The sequence below is a fragment of the Narcine bancroftii genome, chromosome 10 (assembly GCF_036971445.1).
Source record: "Narcine bancroftii isolate sNarBan1 chromosome 10, sNarBan1.hap1, whole genome shotgun sequence".
Taxonomy (NCBI): domain Eukaryota; kingdom Metazoa; phylum Chordata; class Chondrichthyes; order Torpediniformes; family Narcinidae; genus Narcine; species Narcine bancroftii.
Genome location: NC_091478.1, coordinates 58,108,507 through 58,131,694, shown reverse-complemented (window position 1 = coordinate 58,131,694; position 23,188 = coordinate 58,108,507). Strand labels below are relative to the sequence as shown.

The window sequence follows — 23,188 nt, the reverse complement described above, 5'->3', positions numbered from 1 at the left end:
TCCTTTGCCTTTTGTCAGTGAGGTGGGCTCTGCGGTCTTCTTCAAAGGAGGTTGCTGCCCGCCAAACTGTGAGGCGCCAAGATGCACGGTTTGAGGCGTTATCAGCCCACTGGCGGTGGTCAATGTGGCAGGCACCAAGAGATTTCTTTAGGCAGTCCTTGTACCTTTTCTTTGGTGCACCTCTGTCACGGTGGCCAGTGGAGAGCTCGCCATATAACACGATCTTGGGAAGGCAATGGTCCTCCATTCTGGAGACGTGACCCATCCAGCGCAGCTGGATCTTCAGCAGCGTGGACTCGATGCTGTCGACCTCTGCCATCTCGAGTACTTCGACGTTAGGGGTGTAAGCGCTCCAATGGATGTTGAGGATGGAGCGGAGACAACGCTGGTGGAAGCGTTCTAGGAGCCGTAGGTGGTGCCGGTAGAGGACCCATGATTCGGAGCCGAACAGGAGTGTGGGTATGACAACGGCTCTGTATACGCTTATCTTTGTGAGGTTTTTCAGTTGGTTGTTTTTCCAGACTCTTTTGTGTAGTCTTCCAAAGGCGCTATTTGCCTTGGCAAGTCTGTTGTCTATCTCATTGTCGATCCTTGCATCTGATGAAATGGTGCAGCCGAGATAGGTAAACTGGTTGACCATTTTGAGTTTTGTGTGCCCGATGGAGATGTGGGGGGCTGGTAGTCATGGTGGGGAGCTGGCTGATGGAGGACCTCAGTTTTCTTCAGGCTGACTTCCAGGCCAAACATTTTGGCAGTTTCCGCAAAGCAGGACGTCAAGCGCTGAAGAGCTGGCTCTGAATGGGCAACTAAAGCGGCATCATCTGCAAAGAGTAGTTCACGGACAAGTTTCTCTTGTGTCTTGGTGTGAGCTTGCAGGCGCCTCAGATTGAAGAGACTGCCATCCGTGCGGTACCGGATGTAAACAGCGTCTTCATTGTTGGGTTCTTTCATGGCTTGGTTCAGCATCATGCTGAAGAAGATTGAAAAGAGGGTTGGTGCGAGAACACAGCCTTGCTTCACGCCATTGTTAATGGAGAAGGGTTCAGAGAGCTCATTGCTGTATCTGACCCGACCTTTATGTAGCAAAAGTAAAAATACATAACCGACATTTCAGGTTGAGCCTTTCAAGGTAAATTTCTTCAGCCAGGGGTGGTAAATCTGGAATTTGCTTCCACGGGCGACTGTGGAGGTCTCGTCTTTGGGTGTAATTTAAGGTGGAGATTGATTGGTTCTTGATCAGTAATGTTGTCAAAGATTATAGGAGAAGGCAAGAAAATTGGGTTGAAAGGAAAAATACATCAGCCATGATTTGAATGGTAGAACAGACCCGATGGGATGAATGGCCCAATTCTGCTCTTACATCATATGGTTTTTTTTAACCTGGGTGTTCTGTGAATTCTAAACATGGTAATTACCCTTGATTTGCTTGTGCTGGTGCGCTTAACCTTGGAATACATGGGTTATTAAGAACCAGTGTCCCACATGAAGACTGCGGCCAATTCAGGGAGCAGTGACGTGAGCTTAACCTGACCTACCACATCCACTGCCTTTCCTAAATGCTGGCTATCCCAACTGAAAAGGTTAAATTTTTACCCTTTGCAAGCATAATTCATCCTGCTAAGTTTCCAGGGGGAGAAGTGAAGTCCAAGGCCAGGGCTTGGGAAAGGGTCTGGGATAAAGCCAAACCCTTTATGTCTCAGGGAGATAGAAGTTAAAAGAAGAACAGCTGCTAAGACCTGATGGTCATTGCCATTACATCCATCTAATCAGTTTCATAAATGAGAATGATTGAGTGCATTGTTTACACATGAGCATGGCAAATGAGAATATTGTTCAAACTAAAATAGCTTTGTGCTTGTTATCGTCATCAAGCCATAAAGCATGAAGTAGGCCCTTCAGCCCACCACATCCATGCCTCACCTTTTGCCCGTCGACACACATTCCAATATTAAGTCCTTGAGTGTCAGGTCACTCTTCTGAGTGCTACTGATACCCTGTAGCCCAGTACTACCTGTCGCATCGTCGGGAGGTCAGCGACTACACCGGCTCCCCCACCAGGCTTGCCTGGTGTAGAGGGTGGCGAGACAGCCTGTAGGGTGAGAAACAAGACCTGTCAAAGGGCAGACAAACCCACTCGTGGAGTCAACAGCCGTCTAGCAAACACGTTCCATGAAGTGCGGAAAGGGCATCCCTTTGCATAAAACCTTGGTCAGGCCATTCACTGAGACAGAACATCCCCTGGCCATCTTGGACCTCACCGTGCTGCTGGATCTGGGAAGGGAAGTCAAGAGGGTGGGTCTGGACCTGTGCAACCCCCTTCTCACCTAAATTCATACATGCTCACGCTGTTCCTTTCTGAGGAGTGGGTATCCTCATATAAAACCCCACAAACTCATTCTATAGGATTATTAGCCAGAAGAAGAAGTGTTGATGAGACTCTCTGGGGCACTGGTGAGGCCTCATTTGGAGAACTGAGTGCAATTTTGGGCCCCCTATCTTAGAAAGGATGTGATGTTGTAAGAGAGGGTGCAGAGGAGAATTACTAGGATGATTCCAAGAATGCAGGGGCTTAAGTACGAGGACTGTTTGGCACCTCTTGGGTTGTATTCATTGGAGTATAGGAGAATGAGAGGAGCTCTTATAGAGGCATTTCGTATTTTGAAAGGTTTAGATAGGGTGGATGCGGGTAAGATGTTTCCCTTGGACAAGGGGTTGAAAGCTAGAAGTTATCCATTTAAAACAGAGATTAGGAAGAACTTCTTTAGCCAGAGGGTCGTGGATCTGTGCCGCATTCAGCAGTGGAGGCCAGATCAAGAAATAGACAAGTATCTCATTAGTGAGGGTATCAAGGGATATGGGGAAAAGGCTGGAAAGCTAGCCATATAACAGTTTATGGCATGGAACCAGGCCATCTCGGCCCTTCAAGTCCACGCCGGTTCACTCAAACAACTTCGCTAGATCCCCCCGCCTTATTCCATTCAGCCACCACTCTCTGAGTGAAGAAGCATCCTCTAATGTTTCTCCTAAAATTTTGCCCCCTTACCCTCAACGTGTGTCCTCTTGTTTCAACCTCCCCTGCACTCAGGGGGAAGAGTCTACTTGCATCTAGTTTATCTATTCCCTTCATAATTTTAAACACCTCTATCAAATCCCCTCTCAACTGTCTACGTTCCAATGAATAAAGTCCTAACCTTTTCAATCTTTCTCTGTTCTCTAGGTATTTTAAGCCAGGCAACATCCTTGTAAATCTTCTCTGCACCCTCTCCACCACCTTGTCTACATCCTTCCTATAATTTGGAGACCAGAACTGAATACAATACTCCAAACTGGCCTCACCAATGCCTTAAACAGTCGCAGCATCACTTCCCAGCTCCTATACTCTATGCGATGATTTATGAAGGCCAGCATACCCAAATGCCTTTTTAACCACCCTGTCAACATGGGAACCCACCTTCAAGGAATACTGCACCATAACTCCAAGTCCTCTTTGTTCTTGTGCATTCCCCAAGGTCATCCCCTTTACTACATATGTCCTATTTTGATTATTTTTTCCAAAATAAAGCACCTCACACTTCTCTACTTTAAATTCCATCTGCCATCTTTCAGCCCAATTTTCCAGACAAACCAAATCCCTCTGTAATCCCTGAAAACCTTCCTCGCTATCCACGCTCCCCCTATTTTCGTATTGTCTGAGTATTTACTTACCCAGTTAACCACCCCATCATCCAAATCATTAATGTAAATTACAAACAACAGGGGACCTAGCACTGATCCTTGAGGCATGCCACTTGAAACAGGTTTCCATCCGGACAGACTGTTGTCCACCATGACCCTCTGCTCTCTCTCCTCCAGCCACCTCTGAACCCATCTTACTATTTCTCTATTAATCCCTAGTGACTGAACCTTCCTTACTAACCTTTCATGTGGAACCTTATCAAAAGCATTACTAAAATCCAGATCAACTACATCAACTGCCCTACCTTCATCCACCTTTCTTGTCACTTCGAAAAATTCAACAAGGTTCATCAAATATGACTTCCCCTTCATAAACCCATGCTGGGTGCTCCTGATCAATCCCTGCCTATCCAGATATTTATACACACCATCTCTAAGAATACCCTCCATAACTTTCTCTACCACCGAAGTCAAACTTACAGGCCTATAATTACTTGGCCGACACCTCATGCCTTTTTTAAACAATGGAACTACATTAGCTACCCTCCAATCCTGCAGCACCATACCCTCCTCCAGTGATCGTTGAAAAATCACTGACAGTGCCTCCGCTATTTGCTCCCTGACCTCCCTTAACGTCCTGGGGAAAATCCCATCAGAACCAGGAGACTTATCCACTTTTACTGACCCTAGAAGCTCCAAAGCCCTCTCTTGACTAATCCCTATCTTTTCTATAACTAGCCTCACTTATCTCACATAGTCCAATGTCCTTTTCCTTCGTGAACACAGATGAGAAAAAATCGTTTAATATCTCTTCCATCTGATACAGTTCCTCGCACAGTTCACCGCTCTCATTTTCCAGCGGTCCTATTCTATCCTTAACCCTCCTTTTACTATTCACAAATCTGTAAAAACCCTTAGGATTCACTTTTACCTTATCAGCTATTGGCATCTCATACCTTCTTTTTGCCTTTCTACTTTCCTTCTTCAGGTTTTTTCTATAATCTATGTAATAATCATATATCATCCCATTTTTTGCTTCTTAAATTTAGTAAATGCCCCCCTCTTATCCCAAACTAACTTCCTAATTTTTCCAGAAAACCACGGTTCCCTTAAGCTTTTGGCCTTGCCTTTCGATGTGACTGGCACGTAAAGATCCTGTACTCTCAATATCTCTTCTTTAAATACTCTCCAAATCTCCTCTATATCCTTTCCAGAAAAAAGATCAGCCCATATAATTTTATGCAAATCCCTTCTCATTTCTTCAAATCTGCCCTTCCCCCACTCGAAGACCTTCAACCTCGGACCCGACCTATCTCTTTCCATATTTAAGTTGAAGCTAATGGACCCATGATCACTGGATCCAAAGTTCGTACCAAAGCACACTTCCGTCACCTGCCCTATTCCGTTCCCTAACAATAGATCTAACACTGCCTCCCCTCTAGTACGCACCTCAACATACTGATGTAAAAAGCAATCCTGAATACATTGCATAAAGTCTAAGCCATCCTGCCCTCTCACTGATTGTGTTTCCCAATCAATGTTAGGAAAATTGAAATCCCCAACTATTACAACCCTATTTCTACTACACATCTCAGCTATTTCCCTGCACATTTGCTTTTCCAGTTCCCTATCCTCTTTGGCAGCCTATAATATACCCCTATATTTGTAGCCTCACCTTTCTTATTTTTTAGTTCAACTCACAGAGCCTCCCACGTTGAGTCCTCCAGTCTATCTTGCCTCAGCACCGTTGTAATATCTTCCCTGACAAGCAATGCCACACCCCCCCCTCGTACCCCACCAATTCTGTCACATCTAAAGCAGCGAAATCCCGGAATATTTAACTGACAGTCACAACCTTCCTTCAACCCTGTCTCACAAATTGCTATCACATCATAACGCCACACGTCAATCCACACCATTAGTTCATCTACCTTGTTTACCACACTCCTTGCATTGAAATAAATGCATCTCAGAGATCTTCCACATGTAACTTTCTGCCTCTCACCCTCTCTACAATTGTTACTATGGCCACTATTTATTACCTGCTGCTGTTCCACCTCCAGATTGTGTGAAAAAGCCTTTTTTTCTTTGCCTAAAAACTCTGTTCTTGCTCTCCTCCCAGACATGAACCCTTGTCCTCAACCCTACTAGTTTAAAGCCCGAGCAAACGCCCCTGCCAGGAGACTGGTACCTCTGGGATTTAGATGTAACCCTTCCTTACAGTATAGGTCCCATCTCCCCCAGAAACAGTCCCAGTGGTCCAAGAACTTAAAACCTTGTCTTTTACTCCACCCCTTCGGCCACACATTCAATCTCCACCTGACTCTATTTTTGCCCTCACTATAGCGGGGCACAGTAATCCAGAGATTACACCCTTAGTGGTCCTTCTTCTGAGCTCCCTGCCTAACTCCTTATATTAATTTTACAGGTCCACTTCTTCCTTCCTACCAATGTCGTTGGTACCGACATGAACCACAACCTCAGGCTCTTTCCCTTTTTCCTTTAGGATGTTCTGGACATGTGTAGCCACATTCCAGACCCTGGCACCAGGGAGGCAAACCACTAACCGGTTTTCTTTATCTCGTCCACTAAAACCTCTGTCCATCCACCTCACCAGCAAGTCCCCTATAACTATCGCCCTATTCTTCCTATTACTTCCTTTCTGGGCTACAGAGGCTGACCCTACACCTCTGCCTACCTTAGCCTGACTATCCCCTTCCTCAGTACTCAAGGAGGAGTACCTATTTCTGAGGATTTTAGGCTCAGATGCTCTCTCTGGAGCCCAACTTTTCTTTCTTCCTCCTAACAGTAATCCATTGCCCCTCCTCCTATGGGCCAGGTGTGACCACCTGACTATAACTCCTATCTATGATGGCCTTGCTCTCCCTGATCAAAGTGAGGTCATTGAGCTGGAGCTCAAGGTCCCTAACTCAGTCCCTTAGACACTGCACCTCAGCACACTTAGTGCACACGTGGACATCCTGGAGGTTAGAAGACTCCATGACTTCCCATATTTGACAAAGGGAGCAGAAAACTGCCCTCACACTCATCCTTCCTCCTTCTCCTTGTACCTTACCAGAGTAAATATAAAAAGATATATATTAAATTAAATGTGACCGTTTTACCTCAATTCAAATATGCTCATTCTCACCCTCTGCTCGCTGAAGCCTCTCGAGCCAAAGCCTCGAAACCCCACTCCTTCACCGGGCCACTCACTCACTGGGCCGCTCCTCGCTGGCCGCTCCATAATAACTACCCTCCTTTTATTGGCTCTTGACCAATTAACCCCTCAACCTCTCCAATCTCCTCCTCTCAACATTCGCCCGAGCTCTGAATCGCCACCGCCTCCGACTCCTTGCCCGAACTAGTGTAGAGTAGCTTAGTGTAGATTTACGGAACAGATTCGATGGGCCTAGTGGCCTGCTTCTGTTCCTTTGACTTATGATCTTGTGAAAAGAGATACCCCTCGCCCCCACCATAGATTTGCCTCCAATGTTCCCACAGCCAACAGCCACACAGAGCCCAGTCCAAACCATCAGCAACTCGGTGTCCAGATTCAAACCTCCAATACGATCAGGAACACTTCAGCGCCCTCTCGCATCTCAATTCCGATACCTGGTACCTCTTCAGCCAATCTTGAGCCAGCCCCCAGCAACCCACAGCCAACAGAGTGTTGAGAGAGGTTTGGTGAGACAAGAACGAGAGGGCATGGGTTAAGAGTGAAATGTTAAAGGGGTTCTGTTGCAGCTCTATAAAACTAGTCGAACCACACCTCATTACAGCAATGATAGAGAAGCTTTTAGAGCAGGTGCAGAGGTGGTTTACCAGGATGTTGACTGGAATCGGGAACAAGTGTTACAGAGTAAGGCTTTCCAAGCTGGGGTTTTTGTCTTTGGAGCGACGAAGGAAGAGAGGTGACTTAATAGAACAATGAGAGGCATAGATTGGTGGACAGCCATTATCATTTTCCCAGGCTGATAATCTCGGGTACCCCATTGAAGGTATGGAAAGGGGACGAAAGTTCAAAGGGGACATCAGAGGTAATTCTTTTTACCCTGAAAGTGGCAGGTGCCTGGAATGCATTGCTAGGAGTGGTGGAGGCAGAAGTTTAGGCTTTAGGCTTCAAGGTATTATGTATTTGAGCCTTGTTCTCTTTTCATCCTTGTACAATTTTCTTTCCATTGAACAATGATTCCTATTCCATTTTGTCCACTAAAGATATCCTAAAATAGTTGGGAATGGTACAGCAATGAGAATACTGTTCGGAATTAAGTCAGGAACATTATCTACAGCCTTGTATTGACCCTTCCCCAGTGATGGTAGATTTTGATTTTATTATGCATCAGGTAGATTAGATTTAGTTTTCAAATTTATTGTCAGAATATATGCATGACCTCATATATAACTTGGAGATTCTTTTTCCTGCGGGCAAAGCAGAATTATCACTTACTGATAGTGCAAAAAAGAACTGTATGTAAGATACACATTTACACAAATAAAGAAATGTAAACAAACTGACTGTATGATACAGAGGGAAAAACATAATGAAGTGCAGAAGTAAGAGTCCTTAAATGAGTCCCTGATTGAGTTTGTCGTTGAGGAGTCTGATGGAGGAGGGGTAGCAGCTGTTCCTGAACCTGATGGTGTGAGTGTTGTGGCACCGATACCTCTTTCGTGATGGCAGCAGTGAGAACAGAGCATGTTTTTGGTGATGTGGATCCTTGACGACTGTTGCTTCTCTCCGATGGCAGTTCTCGATGGTGGGGAGGGTTTTGTCTGTGATGTTCTGGGCTGTGTCCACTACCTTTTGCAGAGATTTACAGGGATTGGAGTCCCCATACCAGATTGTGATGCAGCCGGTCAGCACATATTGAGATAAAATTTCTGTGGTTTCCAAGGTGATGTTCAGAAAGTTGTGTTATATAACAGTGCTGCAGAGAGTAAGAGCTTCAATCTATCTGTTAATGTGACCAACATTCCTCTTCGCAGACAGTGGATAGAAAAATAAAAAGTGTGCCTGATTGTCAGACCTAAAATGTTTCATCTCTGAGTGAAGGACCCTCCTCCTGCACTAGCAGTATTCATCAGTGATCTGCCTCTCAGAGGTGACCCCCCAAGTACAGCTCCAGAGTGTGGGGGCAGCTTTTGCAGGCCCTGGATATGTGGACAGATATTTCCCACTCACACCGTCACCATCCACAGAATGAACCTGACTCGAGTAGCACTAGATTCGAGCAACATTTCCCAATCTCAAGAAAGGGTCCCGACCCTGGATAGGGTAACCTGGAGAGGATGTTTCCTATGGTGGGAGAGTTTGGGACCAGAGGGTGGTGAATTTGTGGAAGCTGTTGCTACAGATGGCTGTGGAGGCCAAGTCATTGGTGATATTTAAGGTGGAGATGGATATATTCTTGATTAGGAAGTTAATTAAGTGTTCCGGGGAAAAAGTCCAGAGAATGGAGTTGAAAGCCATTACCTCCTCTCCCCATTCCCCACCCCAACACCTGCTTCCGTAAAATTCCCTGAATTCAGAGTCAACATCAGAACAAATCTAATAGTGGGACATTAGGGTAACTGGGGGTGGGGAAACCGGCGTATCTATGCAAAATAGTGCCTATGGCAGGGATGGCCAATGCATCAAAATAAACAGTGACAGGAAGATCTTGCAAGACCTGGCCTTGGTGGGCGCCATGTTGTATTTAGCGCTGTATAATTGAGAATGAACGGTAGGACGAGGAAGGAGGACAATTGAACTGGTCATGGAAGAAACAGGTTCCTTGTATGTACTGAATAGTGCTCAGTGGAGGGTGGGGGGAGCTCCAGGATGCCAACCCTGACTGTAATTAATACGCGGCCGCTGTTAAATTCCTCATTAGTTAAAATTCTCTGTTTATTTATTTTGCCATTTTTTTAAACAGAGGTGCTGGAGCGGCGCTCCGGTGAGTTCTGGCAACACTGCATCCCTGTTCTTGACTCTCATCACAAGATAAGATAGAGAAGAGCATGGTTTCCTTCAGGGAAGATCTTGCCTGATAAATCTGTTGGAAGTAATAAGCAAAAAGTGAGACTAACCAGTCTATAATTTCCATTCTTTTTCCACCCTTCTGAATAAGGAAGGAGTGACATTTGCAATTTTCCGGTTCTCTGGCCCCATTCCTAACTCGAGTGATTTCTGAAAGATCATTACTTTCTCTTCAGGTACCTCTTTCAGAACCCTGGGTTTAGTCCATCTGGTCCAGGTGATTTATCCACCTGCAGACCCTTCTATTTCCCAAGCACCTTCTTACTAATAGTGACTACACTCATTACTGACTCTCAAATTTCTGGCACGTCAGTGAAGATTGATGCAAAATACCTATTCAGTCCATCCGCATTTTGTTGGTTGTTCAATGTCATTTTCCAGTGGTTCGAGATCCATTCTTGCCTCTCTTTAAAGTGACTAGTACAATTTTAAGACTCATAAATGCTTCTTAACCAGTAAATGCCGTTAATTCTGATAATCCTGCACCCTCCAACATAGACTATTGTAATTTCCAGATTATTGGATGTTATACTAGTAATACCCAAGTTTACTAAAGTTTCCCTTTTCTTAAACATGTCACACATCTTAATCCTGTGAATTCAAAGAGAATGGGAAATAGAACCCAGCAGGTTTTGACTTGCCTGTCAAAGCAAGTGGTGATGTACAAACACTGTGATCAAGTTTCTGGCCATTCTATCCAGTGTTCCAATTGTAGTCTCCTCTACATCGGAGAGACTGGGCACAGACTGGGAGATCGCTTTGTTGAGCGTAGATCTCCCAGTGGCTGCCCATTTCAATTCCCCATCCCATTCCTTTGCTGACATGTTTGTCTATGGTGTCAAGTACTGCCAGACTGAGACTAAGAAATTGGAGGAATAATACTTCATCTTCCATCTGAGCACCCTCCAAACCTATGGAATTAACATCGACTTCTCCAGTTTCACCTACCTTCATCCCCTGTCTCCTTTCCTCTATTTCCTCCATTGCCTTCCTGCTTTTTGCTTATACCTTAAAGGGCTCAGGCCCAAAATGTTGATAATATATCTTTACCTGTTATGGACACTATAAGAGCGGCTGTGTTTTTACTACAATACAATGTCTGTGTTCCACTGAATTCTACCGAACACCCACCCTGGACAACACCACTCTACCTTCAGTTCAGAACTCTGGCTCTGACCGAACACTCTTCTCGTATTCTGTGCTCCCAGCTCACGTTCCTGCCCAATGAATGAACTGGATGCTGAACACTTCCAGATAATGGGATTCAAGACCATGAAGTTTAGATGCTTTAAAGGAGAATGTAGCAGCCCAACCTATCCATAGCAAGATTCAACCAAGAAGTGGAATGACCAACTAACCTTAATGATGGTGCCTTGACTATTCATTCTACAATTTACAGCATTTCGGTCCATGAGCCCATCTTGCCCAATTACAACCCCAGTTACGTTTTTGAACAGTGGGAGGAAACCAGAGCCCCCAGAGAAAACCCACGCAGACGTGGGGAGAACATACTAACTCCTTACAGGTTACACAGGATTCAAACCTCGGTCCCGATCACTGGCACTGCAACAGTATGGGCACAAACCGCTACGCCAACCATGCAGAACTCCTCTACTCTTTTTGAAATATCTGCTATTGCATCCTTTGCATTCACTTGAAAGGGCAGATGAGCCTGGGCTTGAAAACCTTTTCCAAACGTAGCAGTGAGTACCACGCCTTTAAAGCACCAGCCATCGAGATCAGGGTTCGAATCCCGCGCTGTCTAAAATGAGTTCTCCCCGTGTCTGCGTGGTGGGTTCTCCCCGGGGGCTCCGATTTCCTCCCACCTTTCGAAACATACCAGGGGAGTAGGCTAATTGGGTGTAAATTGGGAGGCACAGATTTGTGGGCTGAAATGGCCTGTTATCATTGCTGTATATTTAAAAATAAGCCCATCTTCAGTACCGCATTGGAGTTTCGGCCCTGATTCTGTGCTGGCATTTGTGGACTTGAGACCTGACTTACTTGCTACTAAAAGCAATAATTGGTTCACAAAGAGTTTCAAAGTATCATTACCATCTCCCTACAAGCCAGTTGTTTCCTGGACGCCCTTACTAATACCAGCTTTCTAAATTTCAGATTAATTAGTTGAATTAAAATTCCCCAGCTGTAAGATGGAATTTGAATTCTTTTCTCAGGATCATTAGTCCAGGCTTGTGGATTATTGGTCAAAATGTAAGAATAGCAGCCTGAGAATAGAGTGCTGAACATAAAATGGTGAGGTGACTAAGTGATTGGACTTGTGTCCCATCCCAGTGAAGTGAAGGAGAGTGTTTAGAACGACTGAGTGAAGAGCAGTTGAAGTCTCTGCCAAATTCATCACCAAGGGGCCCGTCTCATTCAAAACAGGAAGGTCCCCTATTCTCCCACCACATTCCCGGATGCTGGAATGTGGAATGAGACCAGCTGTTCCATTCCAAAACTACGATGTACATGATTGCATGCTTCCCATGTGAGGCACTGGATGTCCCATACCAGAGCAGCCTGCTTAGCAGAGTCACATTAATCTCTGGAAGGAAAAATAGAAAAGCAAGACATTTGTTTTCTTTCAGTATTTGTATGGTTTAAGTGTATACCCACCTGTTTTCTCCAAATGAAATTAGCTGCAAAGAGGCTTCCCAGCACTTGCATTGTTTTACAGATTGCCTTGATATCTATAGTGTTCTAGAATAATTGGACTTAAGTACAGGCCATCTGACATGTTTATGAACACCCGACTTAATGGACCGCCCCACGTATGAACCAGCTCCCTTAATATCATATTAACTTCAAAAGTTCATCCCAACGAGCAGCTGACTCATTTTCGTTCTCTCTCTTTCTCTCTCCCTCTCTCTCTCTCTCTCTCTCTCTCTCTCTCTCTCTCTCTCTCCACTTTTAATATTTGTTTGGAACATAAAACATTACAGGCCCTTCAGCCCCCAGTCTTTCTTGTGCTGACCTATGTAAGCCACAACAATCTAACCCTTCCTGACCTTACACCCATAACCCTCTAGTTTTCTTACATTGATGAGTCAGTTTTGAACCATCACCCCAATATTCCAGAATGTTTTTTTCTTTCTTTCTCATCAGTCATATCTGCTTTTGCTGCCTTTCACAGGTGTGGAAGTCTGGTTACTGTATCAAATGACTTCTGTGTATTTTTCATTTTATGGGCAAAATCGACTGGAGGGCTTCTGTAAAAATGGAATCCAGTCAATATCTGTGTCAGCCTGGAACTAGTGGCTCTAGTTATCATTGTAATAATTCTCCTGAACCTTTTCCAAGCCATTCGGTCACCTACCAGTGAAGTGTATTATGGGATGGTGTCTATAGGCTTGTTTTGTTTAATCTATTGCTTTGTCTACAATAGTTGTGAACAAGAGAAGTCGAACAAAACATCTCTAAACATTGGTGACCCTTTACTTCCCGTGGATATGGCATGACCTGCTGAGTTTCTCCAGCACATTTGTGTATTGCACTCAACCCCAGCATCTGCAGACTTCCTTGTCAACTGCATTTGGCTGGCTCTCCTCTTGTCTAAAGCCCCTTTCACACTTGCAAGTGGTCCCAGGAATTAATGACCATTTGGCCTTTAAAGTGTCTAGTGCAATGGTTCTCAACCTTTTTCTTTCCACTCAGAGACCACTTTAAGTAATCCATATGTCATTGGTGTTCTGTGATTGGTAAGGGATTGCTTAAGGTGGGATGTGAGTGGGAAGGGAAGGTTGAGAATCATTGCTCTAGACCCAATTGTTAACTATTTTGCTTGAGAAAAATTGTCTTTGGCCCATTTATTTTGGAGTTATGAAACCATGCACATAACGAGTTAGTTCGGGGCAATTAAAACAGTGGTTTTCAACCTTTTTCTTTCCACCCACAGACCACTTTAAGCAATCCCTTACTAATTACAGAGCACCTATGGCATAGGGAATACTTAAAGTGGTCTGTGAGTGGAAAGAAAAAGGTTGAAAACCACTGGTCTAGTGTGAAAGGAAAATTGTCTAAACACCGGGGTCAGATGACATCATCTGATGCCGGGTAATGACGGTTTCGACCCCTAGTACAATTCCCGGCGTCTGCAGACACTGGTGTTGCAATCAGGCAAGTGTAGAATAAGCAATTGCATTGTGGGATTGAAATGAGTTTTTGCGTGAGTGCAGGAACGTGAAGGAAGAAAATAATTAAATGAAGGTATAAACATTGCCGTGGGAAAGTCACAGCAGGAGAGAGGGAGAGAGGAAATAAGTAGCATTAAATAGTAATAGCGGACAATTTTTAAACTCCGCGGGAAAGTTGGTAGTGCTATAGTGCACAATTTATGAAGACCATGGTTAAAAACGGATGGCGTACCTGACTTCCCAGATTGCCGTGCGGCAGAGAAACCCCTCCATAAGTACTCCATGCAAGCAGCCATACATACAGCCCTTTCTCTGCCCCATGGAGTTCTGGGAGGCCATGATTCGCTATTGCTTTTTCCCACAACATTTATAAACTGTACGCGATAGCGCTACCATCTTTCCCACGCTCTATATATTATGCACTATAATGCGAGAATCTCATCCACGCTTTTTTAAAATTGTCTGCCTTTCCTATTTATTGCTAGCACTTTCCCACAGTCCCTTATAAAGGTTTATATAGGTCGGCACAACAACAACAGGAGCTGAAAGAGCTCATACTGTGATGTACATAAAGCTTAATTGTGTTAGAATGATGCATGATTAATGTTGTTCAAATATAAGATCATAATGCATTGATCAGGATATGGGGCAGGTCCGCCATTGCTTGATGCGTCATGACATCATTGGTAGAAGGTAGAACAGTCCTAACCCCGGGGATGGTTCCTTGCAAGTGTGAAAGCGTTCAGTGTTCCAGTGTGAGAAGCCAAACCCCCATTCCTATCCCAGGACACTGAATGGCTGATTTAATGGGACGCAAGTGTGAAAGGGGTAGTGAGTTCTGTAAGAATCTCTCTTACTGCACCCCCTCTGCTGCTCCGAAGTTCTGTGACCATGTAATCCACCTGTTAGTCTTTGCTTCTCCTCCTTCCCTTTCCTCCCTCCTTTTCCCCCACCTTTTTATTCAGGTGTCTACCAGTTTATCCTTAGTCCTGACAAAGTGCTCAGGTCCAAAAGGTTTGTTACCCTTTATTTCCTATGGACACGGCCTGATGAGTTTCTCTGGCACTTTTGTGCACCGCATCTAAAGTAAACCCTTTGCATTTCTTTCATACCTTGTGTCTAAGGCAACTTTTAGCCAGTTGTTACTTTAAAATTTGCTCACTGTGATTTAAGGGAGGTGGAGTGGGGGGAACCAGCATATCTGTATGCAGCAAGGTTCTGTTACAGCAGATGTTGATGAGGGAACCATGTTGTTAGAAACCTTGGAAGAAGCTCCCTATTTGTAAAATACCACTGGGTTTGTTATATATACCTTTAATGAGGAAATTCACAAAAGATCTACCCCCAGCAAAGTAGTACCCCTCGAATTAATTGAATAAAAACATTCCAGAGTATGGGGTAAGGGGGGAAAAGGGGACTGGTTGAATATTGACTGGTCAATGTAAGAAAAATAGAGGTTTACGGGTGTGAGGGAGGGAAGGGTTAGATTGTTGCCAAGTAGGTCAACACAACATTGTGCGCTTTTGGGCCTGTCCTAAGCTGCAATGTTCTGCGTTTTGAACCTCACTCAGTAGTAGAGAATGTTAAAAGACATTTCCAGAAGCAAGAGCATCAAAATGGGAAAGGAGAGTATGGCAGCAGGAGATGACGAGTCAGCAAAGTTACAATAAATAACATTTGTGTATGTGATTAAAAAGACAAATGTAGTGAAAGTTTTGTTCATTTGGATCTCGTTTTTTGGCTTTGCCCTGCAGGTCTGTCACCCATCCATGTACGCTATCCTGTCTTCCAGTCCTATCCAATCACAGCTTACATGTAGATCAAAACAAATTTTCAATTCTTTACGTTTATCTTGGCCACTGCTTCAGTTATTCACTTTTAACCGTTGCTTTCCCGCCGATTTAACAACAGTTCAAGCAAAACTAAAATATAGAATTTGCAGCATGGAATCAGCCCAGCTTGTCCATGCCGAACAACATCCCCACTTGTTTTAGTCCTTGCTGCCCATATTTGAACCACACCTCTCCAATCCCCTCCCATCAGTGTGTGTCTTAAAGGAAGCTAACGCACCTGCCTTCACCATTTCGTCTGCCAGCTCCTCCCATGTCCCTGCCACACTCTGCATGAAGAACTGTCCCCTCATGTCCCTTCTAAATACCACCCCTTCACCTAATGGTTATATCTTGTCTTCTTAGATTCTTTCCTATTCTAGGAAGATCCCCTTCCAATCTCTGATGCTTTAAGGAAAACAGCTAGTTTTTCCAGTTTCTCATGATAACTCAACTTCTCCAATCCTGGCAACAACCTGGCAAGCCTCTTCTGTTCCCTTTCCAACTTTCTGCAGTAAATCCTTTCCGTAGCTCGATGAACAAAACTGCACACAATATTCCAGGTGTGGTCTCACCAACATCACGTAGAACTTCAACATGATGATGCAACACCCCAGATGATCAAGGCAAGCATCCCAAATGTTCTCTACAGTACTTTGTCTGCCTGTACTGCCACCTTTAAAGAGCTATGTACCTGCACCCTTGATCTCTGTGCTTCTTAACACTCTTTAGGGCCCCTGCCATTAATAGATCAAGTCCTGCCCTGGTTCAATTTAACAAAATGTAGCACCCCGCACTACTCAGAGTTGAAATGCATGAGCCATTCCTTGACCCACTTCCCCATCTGGTCTACATCCTGTTGCAAACTCAGGTAACCTCTGCACTGCAATTCACAAATGTCCTGGAGACACTCAGCAGGTCACGTGACATCCATAGGAAGAAAAGGCCATCAATCTTTTGGGACTGAGCCCTTTATCAGGAATAAACTGGTTATTCTTCACTTCCAGTGGATGCTGTGTGGCCTGAATTTCTCTCGCATTTTTATGTACAGGCAGTCCCCGACTTATGTCCACAATGGGGACCAAAGAATTGGTTGTATCTTGGAATGAACACAAGTCAGAATTTTGCCCATGCGCATGAAGTACCGAAGTCTTGAAGCAAACTTTTTAATCATAGATTTGATGATGGCAACTTAAAGCTTCCTGAATTTGTTGATCAATCTCAGCAAATCTCTCCACATTCGGTGTTAGTTGAACACTCTCCCTTGTTAATCGGTGTTCTGGGGTCCCGGGGCTGGGCGCGGCCATCTTGATTCCTGTGCGTTTGCGCGAGTCTTCGTTGGGTTCGTGTATTGGAGTTCAGTTGGCATAGGCACAAGAGTTAAGCTCCCTGACGATATTAAATTTGCGCCCTTAACTCTCGCGCCTGTGCCAACTGAACTTCAATACACAAACCCACCCCACATGTGCCAGCCAAAGACTCGTGCATGCGCACAGGAATCAAGGTGGCCATGGCCAGTCCCAGGTCCGGAACTCAAGTTAAGTACACACATTTTGGCTCTTACATTGCCCTGTATCCCTGTTACAGTTGGTGAAATACAACATGAACCGCATAAATTTTATATTTTTTTAATACATATTTTAAATTTGGTCGAATGTGTGGGTGGACATAAATCACATTGGTTGCAAGTCAGGGGGTACCCGTATTGCACTTGGCCCCAGCATCTGCAGATTTGCTTCTTTAACTTGCCTTTAGTGCGCATCAAAGCACAGATTTTTGTGTCATCAGCAAAGTTCAGATATTGCTTTTCAAAAATGGTGCAATAAATGCAGATGCATTGAAACTCAAACCCAATGATCACAGAGCATCCTCAGCCCTGGATCTTACAATGAAATACAGTACAATGTAGTGAAGAAGCAGGTTAAACATGTTGACAGAAGCCTCATGTTCAAGGTACAGCCCAGTCATCTGGGGTAAAGCGAGAGTATGAGTGCCCATCTTACTTCCAGTGTCAAGTGTTTTCTGCTCTGATTTGGGGAAGGATTTTCAGCATTCATTTTGCCCTCTTAGAAGTTCAGGATTTTCCTGATCTTCTCCCTCAGGAATGAGTACCTGCACCTCAGTGATTACCCCCACAAGATTTGGTAGTCTCCTCCTGTCTCTCATTTGTTTCCTTAAACATTCCCCCTCATTCCCACTGCCTGTGCATGCCATGGTATCCACTGGCTCTGCTTATATAATTTACAATTGCCCACAATTCTGACAAAGGGTCTTCAGCCTGAAACATTAACTCTATTTTTATTTTCACGGATGTTGCCTGACACTTGCTGAGGAATTCAAACACGTCTTGTTTTTAATAAAGTAATACATGCCCATTCCATTGTTTAAAGACCATCTAGCATTGGCCTTTTGGTGTACACAGTCTCTTCATGCTGGATACCCAAATCATTCATCAAAGAGTTTCCAGCCAACACAAGGAACTTTTCAGCTGAACCTTTTAAACGGTTTTATTGTGCTTATCAAGTAGTAAGGGGTTGTTAAGTGATGACAGACTTTTTCTTCCCAAGTTGGGCAAGGATGTCTCGTTCTCCAGATAAAGTTGTCGTGTCCTTTTGCTTGCGCAGTACACAGAAGAGCTGGAAATAGTCAGCAGGTCACACAGCATCTAGAGCGGGATGGTCAAACCATAGCTCACGAGCCACATGCAGCTCTTTAACGTATAATGTGCAGCTCATGGGATTATGTTGGCTGAGACAGGAATCGTACGAGCCAGTGCTCACAATGGTAGTTTCAGTGGGCATGGCTTGCAATCGCTTGATGGTGGTCCGTGTGGCTGTGTTGCAGGCAGTGAAATTAGCAAAGTGTGTGATCCAGGCCCCCTGCCCTCTAGTGCTCCCGACGCCCCGACTTCCCACCCACCAGAGCTCCTGACGCCCCGACCGCGGACTCTTGCCTAGGCCCCAGCTTCCCTCCTGTCCAACCTCATGATGCCCCGGCTACTGACTCTCGCCTAGGCCCCAGCTGCCCTCCCATCCTAACTCCTGACTCCCCAAGTGTGGACTTAACACCCGTTCCCACCCACCCATCCAGCTCCTGACTCCCCAAACATAGACTTACCAATATAAACAAAACATTTGGTATGTATATATGTACTTTCTGATTTTTAAACTAAAACAAATTAGCAGTTTAAATACTATATACATGTATACATGAATAAATATTATTATGTACATGTATTTCTTAATATTTATATAAACTTTTTGTAAGATGTGCACGTAAGAGTAAAAATGTGTACAATATTTTTTTCATGTCGTTGGCTCTCAAACATCTGAAGTTTATCGTATGTGGCTCTTAGGTTAAACAAGTTTGGCCAACCCTGACCTATAGGAAGCAAGGTCCTGAGCTCTTCATCAAGCAAAATAAAGGCAGGTGATTGAATATAAAAGGTGTGGAGGGGGGGTTGGAGGGAGGACAGGATAGCCAGGGGGAAGAGCACCAGCCCACAGGGAAGAGGTCATCGGTAGATATGGGTGGGAGGGCAAAGGAGAAAAAAGCTGAGGTGATGGGGGAGGGACTAGTTCTCTGAATAGTGAAGGGGATATGGAGTTGAAGGAAAGGGGACAGAGGGAAAGAGAGAGCAAGAGGGACGAGGGAGGGGACTAAAAGAAACTGGGAAGTTGAAGTTAATGCTGTCTGGTTGGAGTTGATGATGCTCCAATTTGCAGGGAGCCTCAGTAGGACAGTATATGAGGCCATGAATAGATGTGTCAGTGTGGGCATGGGGTGTGCATGGGATGGCTACTGGGAGTCCCCACTAAGGCAGCAGACAGGACAAAGGTGCTTAACAAAACAATCTTCCACTGGACGTCCAGACTGTCTACTGTAGAGGAGGCCACAACAGGAGCGCCAGGTGCCCAGGATGACCCCTGCGGATTCACAAGTAAGATGTTGCTTCACTTGGAATGACTGTTTGGGAGCCCAAATGGTGGTGAGGGAGTAACTGTGGGCACATGTGGAGCATCTCCTGTGGTCACAGGGGTAGGTACCAAGGGGACAATCACCATTTCGGCCCAGAAGTCCATGCTGCCAAATTTAGACCTCATTAACCTACACCCCTGGTAAGTTTTGAACAGTGGGAGGAAACCAGAGCACCCAGAGAAAACCCACATAGACACGGGGAGGACATACAAACTCCTTGCCGAAAGTGTGGGATTTGAACCCCGATCCGGTACAGATCACTGACGCTGTAAAGGCATTGTGATAACCGCTACACCAACTGTTCTAACAAAGGGATGAATGGATAAGGAAGTCTCGGTGAGTGAAGTCCAGGCAGAAAGCAGGGAGGGGAGGGAAAGATGTGCTTGGAGGTGGAATTATTGAGGATAATGTGTTGGATCTGGAGGCTGATGGGGTGGTAGGTGAGGACAAGGGAAATTCTGTCCTCGTTGCATCTTGGGACGGAGGGGGCCAGGGCAGATGTGTGGGAAATAGAAGATTTGGTTGCCGTTTAGCACTCAATTAACCGTTTTCCTTTACAACAAGTTCAACCTGTCAAAAGTTAGTGCAGGCCTTGGGTCGGATTTTTTTATTCAAGCGTTCAAACCTCAGCCTCCAACATTACTGCCATTTAGCATAAGTAAAGTAACAGACTGAGAATTTTTGTTAGAAAAGAGCTGAGATAGGATGTTAATTATGGAGCAGAGATCAGAAATGGAAATATTTCGCAAGAATGTTATCCTGAATGACAGTTTATGCAAAAATGAAGTGCAATTGGAAGTACACCTCATTGAAGAACCAAAAGTCAACTTTATTTATATTCATACCGCATAGTAAGACGAGATATCGTTTCTCCAGGACCACGGAGCATATTTGCGTAGATATGCTAGGAAAGCAGTTAACATATTAATATATTAAGATGGACACACTGAAAGTCCATGGAGCACTACCCACATCTATACTGGGAGTTCAGGAACCTGACAGCTCGGGGGAAAATCTGTTTCCCACTCTTGATGGTAGCCTGAGTGCTACGATATCTCCTGCCAGATGGTAGAAGGGAGAACAGTTTACATGCAGGATATGTGGAGTCTTTCACATTGTTTATTGCTTTCTGCCTATATCGAGTGTAGTAGATCTCCTTCATGCTAGGAAGAGGTTCCCCAATTATCTTTTCCACTGACTTCACTATCCTCTGCAGGGTCTTGTGGTCCAAGATGGTCCAGCTTCTAAAGCAGGCGGTGATGCAATTGCACAGGATGCTCTCAATACATCCTCTGTAGAATGTAGTGAGGATGGAGGGTGGAACTTTCCTCAGCCTTCGCAGGAAGTAGAGGAGCTGCTGGGCTTTCATGGCGATGGAACTGGTGTTAAGGAACTTGATACTCTTGACGATCTCAATGGTAGAGCTGTCAATGGTCAGCGGAGCGTGATCTCCCTGGGCCGTCCTGAAGTCGACAACCATCCTTTTTTTAAACATTCAGATACAGGTGCTCTGCAACTAATCGTTTGTGTCTGCACTTCGTCTCTGTATGGTGCCTCCTTGTTCTTACTGATAAGGCCCACCACTGCCGTGTCGTCATTGAACTTGCTGATGTATTTCAAACTGTGTTTAGCTACACAATCATGGGTCAGCAGAGTGAACGAAGCCCAGGGGGGCTCTGTGCTCAATGTGATGATCTTGGAGGTGCTGTTTCCGTTCCGGACTGCCTGAGCTCTCCCCGACAGGAAGACGAGAATCCAATTGCAGAGCAACGTGTTTAGAACCAACAGGCCCAACTTCCTTATCAGGCACTGAGGTATAATCGTGTTGAATATCAAAAGGATCATTTGTTCTCAGTACCCTTACTTTGTGTTCTACTGAGAATGTTAGTCAGTGTGTTGATATCTCCTGCGTTGTCTAGGCAATTTCCTTGTCTCTCCAAGCTCCCACATTACACCATCATGATCTTGTCATGTTGCATGGTCTGCGATCCCAATCCCTCACTTTCACTCAAGAGAAGAATTTATTTCAAATAGTGAAGCAATAGCAAATGCTATAGTGCTTGGAGCCTAGATGACTTCAGGCAGGACAGAAAATAAACATACATCTGGATCAAGGGAACTGGTTTGTCAGACTTTGGCCGGAGTTGGGTTGGAAAGGAGGAAGGAACTTGTACTAAATTTGCACCTGGTTTGGTGAGACCACATCTGGAGCACCGTATGTACTGCCAAAAAAATGTGTGTATCTGTGCTATAGGGGCAGAGTAGCTGATTGTATTGGTTGTGAAATAGATTTCTCAGATGCAGGTGCAGGTCATTAGGGACAGGCAAAATAATAGTTTGGCCAGATGGGATGGGTCACGGGGACCTTTTTCTGTCCTCTGGTGTTCTCTAGGGATTTGTTCTATGAGGGGTTTGTACTATGAGAAGAGACGATGTAGGTATTTTTTTCAAATACAGTGGATGTGCTTGATTGTTTAAGGTACATATTTGAATTTTTTTTAATTTAGACGTGCCGCACCATAATAGACCCTTCCAGCTCACAAGCCCATGTCCCCCAAAATACAACGATTAGCCTACAAACCCCATACATTTTGAAGGGTGGGAGGAAGCCCACGCTGACGTGCGGAGAACGCACAAATTCTTTACAGTCAGCATCAGATTTGATCCCAGGTTTGCTGGAACTGTAACTGTGTTTTGCTCACCTGCCCCATAATACATAATACCACGTAACTTAGTGTTGGCGCTAATCAGCAGTTCCAGCAAAGCCCACAGATAAGGAAATAGTTAACATTTCAGGTTAACAATCCTTCATCAGAGCTCACGGCTTAGAGAGATATTGTAATTTTTAATGGGGGAAAGGGAAGAACACAAGGAAAGGCTACAGTAGTGTTGATTACAAGAGCGATTATGTATGACAGATCATCTGTAAATGAAGTTAATCATGGGAACAGTGTTGGCAAGAACTTTGGGGGTATTTGAGTAAGCTCGGAGCAGCTAAGCATGGGTATAAGAAAGTTGTCTTATAGATAGACCATTGGCACCTTGGCATAGGGGAGGTTTCAGAAAAGTTTGAGTTAATAACACATGGTAAAGCCAAAAGGTGCTGAGGCAGAAAGTCTGCTCTATTAGAAATGTTCAGCAGATCTAGTCGCATCTGTGGGTCAAGAAAGAGTGAATAATTCAAACTGATGACCAGTCGCCAGATCCCTCATTAAAAATCACTTCAAGGCAGGTTGCCTTGCTTAGACTAACATGTAGAATCACTGAAGGTAACAGTAGAAGTTGTGACGATTTGCTGTCAAGGCCAGAGTATATGGATGCTCAGTTGGCATGCCTTAAATTAGATCGAACCTGACAAACGGCTCAAGCCTTTTACTTCCTGTGTATGTTGTGTGACCTGCTCAGTTTCTCCCGCACTTTTGAGTGCTACACCCTGAGATCTCCAAATGTTCTTGTGTACCACTATTCAAATGCCCCTCTCAGGTGGTTTGAATTGATTTTCTTATTGTCACACATGCTGAGGTATGGTGAAAAGCATGCTATCCAGG

At 44.7% G+C, this 23,188-nt stretch overlaps 1 protein-coding gene and 1 long non-coding RNA gene across 7 annotated transcripts in view; one reads left to right on the top strand and one right to left on the bottom strand.

Annotated features, from left to right (window-relative positions):
- Nucleotides 1-23,188, top strand: part of vac14 (vac14 homolog (S. cerevisiae)) — a 416,406-nt gene that overhangs the window by 369,919 nt on the left and 23,299 nt on the right. The window contains exon 20 of one of the 6 annotated variants that reach the window (XM_069901001.1): nucleotides 19,018-19,087. The exons of 4 other annotated variants lie outside the window; for them this stretch is intronic. In XM_069901001.1, the coding sequence (XP_069757102.1) occupies nucleotides 19,018-19,042 (25 nt within the window). In that variant the 3' untranslated portion in view covers nucleotides 19,043-19,087. Of the gene's footprint in view, nucleotides 1-19,017; nucleotides 19,092-23,188 lie in introns of all 6 variants that reach the window. One more of the 6 variants, XM_069901002.1, reaches the window with a different exon arrangement.
- The window catches only part of LOC138744599 (uncharacterized), a 46,636-nt gene continuing 32,995 nt past the window's right edge, over nucleotides 9,548-23,188 (bottom strand). Inside the window, exon 3 of the long non-coding RNA XR_011345641.1 lies at nucleotides 9,548-9,713. This is a non-coding gene — a long non-coding RNA (uncharacterized lncRNA). The remainder of the gene's footprint in view (nucleotides 9,714-23,188) is intronic.